The following is a 12,446-nucleotide window of genomic DNA, read 5'->3' as shown; positions in this document are numbered from 1 at the left end:
AAATATATAAGCTGTAGATTCAGAATTTTGTAATGCTGTGAATGGAGCCCTCTTCTGGAGAAATTTTTCGACAGGTATTAAAACAAGATCAAAACACACAGAGATGGACATACACAGGCACAAAGAAATAGGAAATACTGTGGCTATGTAGATGATGTGACTGTCACTGAATCCATGGTTTGTCATTTTCCTTCCCTTCACCTAATAGAAATTAACTGGACTCTCCAAGCAACTGTCTTTTTGGAAGCAGGGAAAGAAGGAAGGATATTCCCAAAAACCAAGCTGCACTTTTACCTAAAGAGTGAACCTCAAACTGAGATTCAGTGCACACATGCAAATGCTGGTACTTTATATACTGCAGTTACTGGGTACATTGGTTTGCTGGGCAATTCCACTATAATGCATAGGAGATACTTCTAGAAGGAAATAGATTTTATTTAATGGAAAACCCAAGGGCTAAAGATAGAAAAGGAGAGAAGGGAGGGAGGCAGAGCAGAAGAGATTAGCTAAGATGACTGTTGGGCTTTTAATATAGACTGTGGCATTACATAAACTCCAGATCACATATTCAGCCTTGCAGTTTATTAAATCTCTCTGGGGACTTGCTAAAAAAAAAAATTGTTCAGACATGTGAACTCTACCACTTTGATTCTTTTCACAACTTATGTCTCTTGTTTCCCCAGTGCTTTTGAAATCTTATGGGCTGTCACATGTTGAGGCCATCCGAGGGCAGGGGATGCTCTCTGCCACTCCCATAGTCTTTTCTCCTTATCAGAACAGTTCTGCAAATAAACACTGCCCTTAACATATAATAAATGATGCTTCAGGGGTACTAAAAACACTGATTCTCATTTAAAATCCTGAAAATCAAGATTCTGACTCCAAAAAAGAACTCCCCCATTTTAAATCAACATCTCAGAATTCTGTGGAACATTTTTGGTCACTCCCAAGTGACTGCTCTCCAAACCTGAACCACTCCCTAAAATTCTAATTCTTGGGGGATTACTCATTCATTGTTAGAACTTTTGGCTAGTTGCAAGTGATACCCAAATGGGGGTTGGAGGAGTGGGAATCATACTTACAGTGTAATTTCTATGTCAGGGCTCCTTGATCTGTTCCACATTCATTATTTATCATAGCTAAATGCCAGAGGCCACTTCTGGGACAGCCCTTCCCAAAACACCCCAGGGGAGAAGAGAGGTGACTGCTCCTTGACTTTGCCAGCTTCCAGCCATTGTTACTTAGAATTCTTCTTCCCCCTTCCAAAATGCCTAAAACAGCAACCAGCCAATAAACGTACAGAGATTGATGGCTTCCAAAGCCGGACCCAGGGTATTACAACTGCAGTGGAAAAACACATACATGCTTGCCTGAACACCACTTAGGACCAAGTGACTAATTCACTTTATTACATTGTTTTTCCCTTTCTTCTGTTTTCTCTCTGCCTCGAGAAAGTTTTGTTTTTGCTTGTTGACTCAAAGGTTCCAAGACTTTCCCCACTTTTCACTATGGCACACAGAGCTGTGCACTTGAACCTCTTGCCGATTAAGTGAATTGCACCAGAATGATTTCTCTGCAAGGTGCTGTTGCAAACAGGATATCAACTAGTGTCCTAATGTGGACATTTGCTCTGATTATGCATCACAATCTAAGAGAGAAACAAGCCTCAGAGAGCAGGCAATTCAGTTCCCGGGAAAACCTCTGCTTCCCCATGCTAAGGAACTGAGTGAGCTGACAGCCTTCAGACCCACCTGTGCCATCTGGGCCCAGCGAGAGAAGACACACCAGTTGCTTTACCAAAAGTATCACGTGAGAAGCTCCTAGTGCACAGGGATTGCTGGGTGCTACCATGTGGTCTGCCTTGCTCAAAGGGAGGCATAACTTTGGGCAAGCCCTGGAATCCTAACTGAGGTCCAAGCATGCTGAGAGAGAAAAGGACTCTAAAGTCCTGGGGAAAGGCTGTGGTAAGTGCTCCCACACACTAACGGTTCTTAGTGTGCCAGGCCTCCTGGTAAATGCATTACCTAGGACATCCTGTTGAATCCCAGGAAGGTGATAAGATTATTTTACAGTGGAGAATCAGAAAGCTCAGCGATATTAAACAACTTGCCCAGGGTGGTACCACCAGCATATGGCAGAGAGGATCTGTCTGAATCAGAGGCACATTCTGAACCACCCTACTAAATGGGGATATATATATATATATATATATATATATATACACACACACACACACACACACACACACACATAGCCTCAGGGACGGTCAGACTCCAGGAAGTCTGGAAAACAGGTTCACGGGCAGATATAGGATTTGTGGCAGGATTTAAGGTTACAGGGACCCCCCCAGAGAAGCAGCCAGCAAAGCTCTGGTGTTAGAGGAGTATAACTGCGCAGTCCTGAATGGGGGCTGTGTATCCAGGGAAGACAGAAATCCTAAGTGGGGGAGGGGCTCAGCAGCCGGCACCTTACCCTGCCCCCAGGCACTAGCATTCACCCTCTAACCCCCACTTCACAGCATTTCCATGGTCACTGTGCTCCTTCCTGGGACACTGGCTCAATTCCAAAGTCTAACCCCAACATTGATCTAGCAGTAGCCTCCCTTAGAAGGCTCCACATACCAGCCAGCCCTTGCCTGGGATCCTAGCTGCCTCACAACACCCCCTCCCCCGCCCCCCCCCAACCACCACACTCACACGTGTGCCTGTTCCCCTGGCACTCAGGAGTCCTGGCCAGGAACTCAACACCCATTCCTAGCACCCAAAGGCACTTCCTGTCTCCTTCCCTCCTCTCTATCTGGCCCTGCCTTGATCTTACCCACCCACTTGTAGGCTGCCAGCTCACCCGGAGTCCCATAGGCTTCACGGGAGGCCTTGGGGGACTGGGTCACATTGCTCTCAGAAACCACAGGCCCCAAGGCAGGGCTGGGCGTGCCCCTCAGCTGCCAGCGCCTCCAGTCTGGCCTCCCGGGAGTACTGCTTTCCTGCACACAAACTTCCAGAGATCTTTGAGATACAGAGGTGGTTGCCCAAAAACCAAGTATCCATCGCACCCCGCCCCCCATCCTCTCCTGGGTCACAGACCCTTCCCTCGTGTCTCAGCGCTCTGAGGGTTAACAGGCAGCTGCAGCCCTGGTGGGCAAGGCTTGAACTTTTCTCTGCGCTCCACGCTCGCAGGGGAAGACAGCAGAGGCGGCAGTCGGGGCTCCAAGCCGGAGCTCCAGCTGGCTGGACAAAGGGGGCGCGGGGGGCTGGGGCCTACGTCTTGGCGGGGGGTGGGTTTGGCGGGGGGATGCGCTCCAGGCCCGAGGTCTGGAGGAAAAGAACCCCGATGCGGGCGCGGCCAGAGCCCGCGCCTTTGAGCGACAGCAGCAGCCGGGCTGCAGCGCTAGGCAGGCGGGAGGGAGGCGCCTTCCAGAGAGCCGCGGGGCTGGGCGAGGGGGCCCGGGCGCCCCGGGAAGTCGGCGATGCCAGGCCGGCCTCTCCAGCCCAGCAGCCCGCAATCCGGACCCGAGCCGCGCTTCCCTGCTCGGCGCTGCGCTGGGGGAAACCACGACTCCTTGGAGTCGCCTCCAACTGAGTCTTTCTCCAATGCATGAGCCTCCGGAGGAGGCGAATCAAAGTTACCCCACTTGATGTAGGCGAGAATGTCGCCCCTGCTTGCAAAAAAAAAGGGGGGGGGGGACTCGGGAGCTCTCGCCTCCTCCCGCAAATGTGTGTACACACACACACCGAGGCAACCTGGAGTGGGAAAGCAGGACCACCCCCCCCCCCAGCATCTCCGGGGCTGTGAATGACCTCCCTTTGAGCCCCAGGCTTTCTTGCCGCCGCGCCCCAGAGTCCCCCGACCCCCGAAAGACCCCTCGCCCAGCCCGCGCCAGGCGATCTGAATGCAGAAACCGGGCGCGAGGTGCGCCCCGCAGCCCCTCTTCCTTACCTGGGACAGGAGAACGCACAGAAGGAGCGGAGTTCTCGGCTGCATTTTGCCCGACTAGAAGCGCCCGGCGGCGTTTTCATTCATGCACTTGGCTGCACTGAGCATATTTTCCGTGGGAGCCAGGCTTTGAGGAGAGGCTCTGCCTCACCAGCCAGCCAACTTCCCAAATAGATCAGCGGCAGCATCACGAAAGCATTGGGTAGAGGCTGATGACCAGGACCAATGGCTTTACAAGACGGATTCCTTCATAAAGCTCCCTCGTTTTGCATGGCAGATACGGGGCGAGCACCTCGCACAGAGGGAGCCCCTCGGAGGAGGCAGCCCCTTTGCTTTTTTGGACTGTTGGGGCCCAGCCTCACAAAGCACGCTGGGCAACGCCAGCCGATTCCACTTTTGCAGGGAATGGAATTGCACCGGGGACTGGTGAACACTTCCAGCCCGGTGCAAAAAGATTCTCTTTATTAAAATGTTAATAAGATCCACTCTAATTCCAATAAATCAAATAAAATGAACCCAGCAGTTCCAGCCCTTTCCACGCCTGGAGAGACTTGGTGGTGGATTTTTTTTTTCTCTTTCTTTCTTTCTTTCTTTCTTTCTTTCTTTCTTTCTTTCTTCCTTTTTTTTTTTTTCCTTCCTAATGTGGCCAAAGTCATGATGGTGTTTGGTGTTTCCTAGCCATCTCACAAATCACAAAGACGACAGATCAATTCTCACTTGCAGAAAAAAATCCATCAAGGGGCAATAGATTTTATTAACTGCTCAGGTGAGAGTCTGACTGGCCGCCTATTCCACAAATGTGCATCTGGCACCAAATTTAGAGCCATGATTTAAGGAAACTTTTTTTTTCTATATGGATGTGATTTTTCAGAAGCTCCTACCAATCCCCAGGGACTGAGAATAGTCATAGCCACTGCTCAAGGAGTTTTATAAGTGGGGGTGCAATAAGAATGAGGGTAAGAGGCATATATAGGTCTACCTTTCCCAGTAGGAATCTAAGAATATGCAGTAAAGATCTCACTTTGTCATTTCCACGCAGCCTTCTTCTAAAAAGGATTTAAGGTATTTTAAAATAAAGGACATTTGTGCAGAAGTGATGAAGCCAAAATTTAAAAAAAAATCTAGGCTGGGAGGAAAAATTCAGAAAACTGAAATGCTAAACCTAAACTCTAATATCTTTGTTCTGATTTGGATCTGAGCTTCCTGGTGGCCAAAGCAATAAGAGAAACATGTAAATTATATAGGTCTTGTTATAGAAAAATATACACATATCTACTGACAAAATTTACCCCTCGAGCTGAATACTAGAATACATGTATTATATGACATCTAATATAGCAGGACACTGAGCAATGGACCACGCTGAGATCCAGTAGATTCGGCTGTATTCCCAGCATCTGGCAAAGGGCCTAGAACATGGAGACAGTCATTAGCGTGTGTTAAATAGGCGTCTAGACCTAATCAAAGTGGCAGAGGGTGGGTGGCACAAAGTCTGGAGCCACGTTGCCTAAGCTTAACCCCCAGCTCTGTCACAGACAAGTAAATTACTCAGACTCTCTGTGCCTATGTTTGTTCACTAAATGAGAATATAAATCATACTGAACTTATAAGGTTGTGGTGAGGATTAAGTGACAAAATAACCATTCAATAAATGTAAACCGATGCACCTCTTAAATTTCCTTCATTGCCAGCTTTTAGTCCCGATATCACCTCATGTGGTCCCAAGGTCACGGATGAAGTTGCAATGCCATCTGACCTCCCAGCTGCATTAGCCAATGCTGGTCCAACAGATGGCAATGTTGGCCAAAAGTCTTCCAGAAAAGCCCAGAAAAGGTGGATGTTGCTGCTTCTTCTAGTCTCTTCAACTTTCCATCCTCTTGCCTAAGTAGGCACTGGCCCTGAACCTTTGAGCAGGGCAGTCACGGTGTTTGATAGATATGACTGTCCCCACTTGGAACTCATGTGTGTGGAGACCTATACCCACGCTGCCTACCAAGAAGAGTAAAATGGGATATTGGAATTAGGCAGGCTTCAAATCAAGGCATCCTGAAATATCCCGATTTTTCTCCATTCCACAGCAGAAGTCATCTTGTCAGTCAGGGGCCAGCTGACCTAAGCCTGCGGATTCAGCAGACACAAGGGCAGACAGAGAGCAGAGGATAGCTTGGGAGATGATAAACCACTAGAAGGGATAAAGACAGCAGAAATCACCCAGCCATGTTTTTACAAGCAGCCACTCGGTTGAGGAAGCAGTCCTTAGGGTGGGATGTTCAAGGCTGCACTTGTCCAAAGTGTGAAACAGTATTATGGATTTTATAGTTTGGCAGGCCCTTTCTGTGGTCACTGCATCCCATCAGCCTTACTGCTGCTCACCATGTAGGTCCAATTTTCTCCCTTCCTGGCACATGCAGGGTTGTACTTGCCAGCCCCCTTGTGGTCAGCATGGGGCTGTGTGACTAGTTACAGCCAATAAGCTGTGAGCGAAAGTGACAGGTGTCACTTCAAGGCTGGAGCATTTAATGGCCAGTGTGAGACAGGTTGGTTTCCCTAGACTAGGGGCTGAGATGGAAATTTGTGGAGGTGGCCTACTCAGGAGTGTTCTCAGGAGCAAAAACTGCAAGAGGAAGGGAAACAAGATTGGCAGGGGAGAAGATTACAGTGGCAGTAGAGGCCTCAGTCAATCCCAGGCGAGGTCTGAGGCAAGAGAGGCCTTCCATTCCGAGATGACCCTAATGGAGTCAGGGGTTGTGCCTCTGTGTCTCTAGTAGGCCAGCTGTTGGCTGTTCCTCCCAAGGAGGGAATAATCTCTTGTGAGGCTGCTTGGTTTGGCCACGGGCAATATTCCAGTCTGACCTCAGCTTCATCATCTACATACAAAATGAAAGTACTGACCCACAACAGATAATGGGAGGCTGTGATTCCCAGACTGCAGATGACCACATGCCCCTCATGGTACCAGTAAAGGTAAGTGCAGATTTGCAAAAATCTGCTGACTCTGTCTCCAGCCAGAACCTGCACAAGTATTCGTCGAGGCAGACTGGCTCCAGCCAACCACACCTGAGCCCAAGTGAGCATGCCCAAAGGGCCTCTCCCATCCTCCCCTCCACCCACCTCCCCCCCCACACTTCCATCCCCACAGTTTGGATCAAGAGTCTTCTTAGGCCTTAAGGCTCACCTTTAGAAACCCTTGAAGGCTAGGAAGGCGGCAAAGATTTGTCTGCAAAATGAGACTTAGTTGGGGTCTCCAGACTCTACTTACATTGGGCAAGTTGCTTTTACTCCCCAAAGCTCAGTTTATTCATCAAGAAAATGGGAATGATAATACAATAGTACTCCAAGGGTGGATATAAAAATGGATGCTACTTTCCCCCTTCAATCCCCTACTCCCCTCTGCTCTCAGAGAACATGCATTTCACCAAACACAGGATATCAGGTTTTGTTCAATAAAGACAGAAGAAAAATCATTTCACTCCAATGATAAAAGGCCCCTAAAGAAGAAATCCATTTTTTGTTTGTTTTGCATTGTTTTCCCTTCAACTCCCTAATGGGAGTCTTTTGGCTGATGGATGGATTGATGGTGGCAAGTGAGCACTAAAGCTGGAAACCACCTCCTAATGGCCCCTGCTTTACCTCCCCTCATTCCAGCCCCCCACCAAGCCTCTGGCTGCTTTTGCCCAGAACCTGGGTCTGCCTTTGGACACATTCTATGTTCACACACCCCAGGCACATGACCCTGGCTTTTGGGGCTGATGAAGTCATCCAACATTCAGTGGCTGTATCCTGAAGTGCCAGGGATCGAGACTGTAGCCTCTCATTTGACATGGATGAAGACATCATTTCTGGCTGTGTGAAGGAGGCCATGTGCATGTGTGCAGTGGTTGAGTATTATGTGTATAAACACATGGATGTGTGTGCATAGCAAGGGGGTACCTGCCATATCTTCCAGCAGAGATAATTTACGCAAATTGTGGTACCCTTTGAAAGTGCTTTTGTAATGAGGCATTTGCAGTGATAAACCAGATAGATGCCCTTATGAGACCCAGCAGTTATCAGGTATGCCAGAAGCTGCCCTTGATAACTGAGATATAGTACGACAGCGAGGAGGGAAGCCCACACCATACAGCATTATGTACATAGCACAATGCTGAAGCTACACCCCTCCCAGTGGGATAGCCTGCTAAAAAACAGCCAAGATTATGACAATACACCATTCCACAATACCTGGCCACCCAAAAGTAGCATCCTTGATTGTTCTTGAGCCACAAAGCTGTTTTGTTTCTTCATGGCCCCTTATGTTACTTAATCTTATACTATAAGTGGTCACTTGCATTATTGCTCCATTTTTCCCTCCAACCTGCATCTCCACCTTTTACTCCTTGACTTTGGGTTTGGCCCCATGAACTTGATGTGGCCAATGGAATGAGGCAGAAGTGATGAGGGGGAGCAGTTATAAAGCCAGGCCCCAATAGGCCTGTGTGTTTCAGCTTGCTCTCGCTGGGACCTCTACAAATGCCTTCAAAGGAACATTCATGGGTGAGCTCATTGGTTGTAGGAGGAGAGACAAGCACCCCCGTGAACCCAGTGGTGCTTAGGTAAGCCCAGCAGAGCCCCCACCCAGATCATCTGACCCATAAGTATGTGAACTAAAAATAAATAATTGCTCTAAATTTGGAGGTGACTTGTGATATAGCAAAAGCTAACCAATAATTGATTTGTTCACTTGTTATCTGTCTATGTCTCTGAAATGTTAAGTCCCATGTCTCTCTTTCTGCTTCTGTGTGCTCAGCTTCTAGGACACTGGCATACAGTAGGTGTCCAAATGACTTTTGCTGAGCATATAAATTAAGTGGCTTCTGTACTGAAAAATGTGTGATACTCATGTGAAAACTGCCCCCACATATACTGCCCTACTAGAGATACTTCCTAATGGTGACAGCTCAAACCTCCCACATGGAAAGTATCCTATGACCTTGACAGTCTCCAATCCCATGTGGCCATCTAATTCATCCTACAACAAGGCAAGGTCTCCTTACGATAGTCTAGACCAGAATTAGACAAAGTAAGGAACATTCCACAGAAGCTACTGTGAGCGTGTTGGTACTTTGAGATCTTTGGTGAAGAATACTTAGGGTGTGACATCCTTCTGAATTTCTGCAATGTATGAAGAGCACAGACATCTAAGAATAAGACAGGAAATACTCTTTTGGCTTTGGGGATACTGCATTAATACAGTGTCCTCTGTGAATACAATCAATACCATCATGACTTCCACACTCGCACAGAGATAAAATCTGGAGTGACTTGTAGGCCATCTCAGTTCAATGGCCTCACTGTCTTTAGGATTTCAATCCCTCCTTAGTAGCAAAATTGGGCATTCAGACACCAATTTTATCCTGTGAACTAGTAGCCATTAAAACCCCCCTCTAGGTGTCTCCCTTACCCAAAATTAGTGACTGGGGTTATTTCTACATAGAGAATCCTCTCAGCATTAATCTGGTAGAACAGTGGTTTTCAAAGTGTGCTCCCTGGACCAGTAGCATCAGCACACCTGGCAACTTGCTTAAAAATTAAAATTCTCAGGTCTCCCCCCAGACCTACTGATTCAGAAACTCAGGGGTGAGGTCTAACTATCTGTGTATCACAAGCTCTTTATCTGCATAGTTAAGAATCACCACTGTAGAGAATTCTCCAATACTCACTTACATATATTCATTCATTCATTCATTCATTCATTCATTCATTCATTCATAAATGCTATTGCTTATTAGCCACTGAGCTAGGCAACAGAGAAAGAAATAAAAAGGCATTGTTTGTGTACTTCAGAAAATGTGACTCACAGAGAGAGAGACCTCATTTTATTACAGTCTGCTACCCAAGGTGCTGAGAGTCAAGGTAGCCAGAGCTATGGGGGATCAGAAGGGTTTAGAAAGAGGTAAGGGTTCCAGTGCCGTTGGTTTCCATTGTATGTCAAAAGCCATCATGGATCTTTACTTGATAGAAGTTGTATTTTTCTATCTGTTGATAAGAAACTAAATATAAATAGTAACAAAAGGCACCTGAAATTCAACACCTACTTCTAACTGAATTTGAAGTTTATTCTTTACAATCCCATCTAGGCGTAGTTGCAAATGGCAGTGCCTGTGTGTGTGTGTGTGGCCGTGTGCACGTGCATGCACATGCATGCACATACACACACATGCATGCACAGCAGGGGGAGGGACATTATTTATAGTTGACAGATAATACTTGGTGTACTTTTAGTAAGATCTCTTTCAATGACACCATGGCCACCAACCCCCAGCCCCTGCCTACCTATTGTCCCAACCAGGGAACACTGGAGCTATAGCAAAGGGGAAATGAGGAAGAGAAGACCCTGGGAGGAGGGGCTAGTGACCAGACAGAAGGCAGAAGACAATTCTGGGCAGTTTGGGGGTCCTGATTAGGATCAACTTAAATGTCCACATCTATAGGTTGAACTTTATCCTATGGACAAAGGGGAATCATCCAAACTACTTAAACAGGAAAGGTTCAATATCTCGTTGACATTTTAGGAAGATCACTCTGGCCACATTGGAGGATGGATTACATTGAAGGCCATCACTAAGGAAGAGAGAGTTCTTAGAAGACTATTGTACAGACCATAAAAAATATAACCAGAGCAAGAAACTCTTGTTTGGATTTCTAGCCAGTGAGCAATGAGGTCTATTTCATGGTAATCTCTCCCATTGCCTAGCAGTCTCTGGCACATAAGTTTATACATCTTATAACAGATGAAGGAAACATGCTTATTAGATTACAGGAGATTAACTTTGGGCTCTAATTATTCACCCCTCCCTGCATCTACTCCTACTTCACTAATGGTGGAGTGAACTTCCTCATCTTTGACTTTGGGCTTCACCATATGGCTTGTTTTGGCTCACAGAATGAGGTGGGAGTGACAGCATGCCGATCTTACAAGGTCTCACATGTCTGTTTGCTCTCTTACACCTCTGCCATCTCCATGAAAAGATCATGTCTTTACTATCCAACTGGTACTAGAAGGATGAGAAACATGAGACTGAGCCATCCCCATCCATCCACAAATCTGCAGTGAGAAACAAAATCTTGCCTTACGCTAGCCAAACCCCAGCCAACCTATGGCTCCATAGGAAATAATGCTTACTGTTGTGCCACGGACATTGTTGTGATTGTTTGTTAGCCAGAAATAGCTGACTGATACATAAATGCACCCCCTTCTTAGGACTACGTATAACTCAGGGAACAGGCTGAAAGCTGAATACATAAATCTAGCATAGACATTTACATGGGCGTGACCAACATTTAACATTTACCACAAATCCAAGCCTTTAACAATTACTCAACTCACCAAACAGTCCTCTCCTTACACCTACCTAATCCAAGTTTGCTGTCTCCTTGCAAATCCCTAGGCTCCTTTTAGAATAATTATTGCAAAGCTACTGAATCTTTCTCTGGTTGTTTTTCTTATGCTAGCATAATTGTGAGGCCATCACTTAACAATTACTTGGGAAAATTTATTTACAATGCAAGGCAGATCCATGAATGTTTGTACTGGATAAATTTATTTACAATGTAATCCAAATCTGCCAATGCCTCTAGTAGATAAAATTGTCCTGCTCCTATAAAAAGCAACCCACCCAGTTAATAGTTTCTATAGTCTTTTTGAATAGTCCAAGGTCAGGGCCACCATAATGAGTTTGGGAAAGTTAATCTATGGAAGCAAGTTAAGCACAGAAAACTACATTTTAATGATTCTGAATGTGTGACAGCTGCCAGAATTTAACCAAATGAGAGCCAGAAAAGGCAAATCCAAGAATCTTTTGTTTCTTAAGCTCAGCTTTTACAGAATTAAAACAGCACGTGTGCTATTTCCATGAGGTCAGGAAAGACGTCTGTCTTTTCTCCCCTTGGGATACCCCTTTACCACACATTGCCTGGCACCAAGTAGACATTCAATAGGTATGAGTGGGATGTATCAATAAAAGAGCACAGGTGCATAGAAGAGGTCCTGCTTAGCCCTGCACACCTGGTGTCTGTCATACTTACATTTTTTAAAATAATTTTTATTATGTTATGTTAGTCACCATACAGTATATCATTAGTTTTTGATGTAGTGTTCCATGATTCATTGTTTGTGTATAACACCCAGTGCACCATGCAATACGTGCCCTCCTTACTACCCATCACTGGCCTATCCCAATCCCCCACCCCCCTTCCCTCTGAAGCCCTCAGTTTGTTTCCCAGAATCCATAGTCTCTCGTGGTTCAATCCCCCTTCTGTTTACCCCTCCTTCATTCTTCCCTTCCTTCTCCTACCGATCTCCCTGCTATTTCTTACGTTCCATAAATGAGTGAAACCATATGATAATTGTCTTCCTCTGCTTAACTTATTTCACTTAGCATAATCTCCTCCAGTCCCGTCCATGTTGCTAAAATGTTGTGTAATCGTTCTTTCTGATGCCTGAGTAATATTCCATTGTATATATACATACTTAC

The 12,446-nt window shown here is 46.2% G+C and overlaps 1 protein-coding gene across 2 annotated transcripts in view; it reads right to left on the bottom strand.

Annotated features, from left to right (window-relative positions):
* CDH13 (cadherin 13) overlaps positions 1 to 4,402 on the bottom strand; it is a 984,509-nt gene extending 980,107 nt beyond the window's left edge. The window contains exon 1 of one of the 2 annotated variants that reach the window (XM_026495318.4): positions 3,937 to 4,402. In XM_026495318.4, the coding sequence (XP_026351103.2) occupies positions 3,937 to 3,981 (45 nt within the window). In that variant the 5' untranslated portion in view covers positions 3,982 to 4,402. The remainder of the gene's footprint in view (positions 1 to 3,936) is intronic. The other variant, XM_057314677.1, reaches the window with a different exon arrangement.
* Between the last annotated feature and the right edge of the window lie 8,044 nt (positions 4,403 to 12,446).

Source organism: Ursus arctos, unplaced genomic scaffold (assembly GCF_023065955.2).
Source record: "Ursus arctos isolate Adak ecotype North America unplaced genomic scaffold, UrsArc2.0 scaffold_19, whole genome shotgun sequence".
NCBI classification, from domain to species: Eukaryota; Metazoa; Chordata; class Mammalia; order Carnivora; family Ursidae; genus Ursus; species Ursus arctos.
The sequence above is the reverse complement of the archived record's forward strand: the minus strand, read 5'-3'. Positions and strand labels throughout refer to the sequence as shown.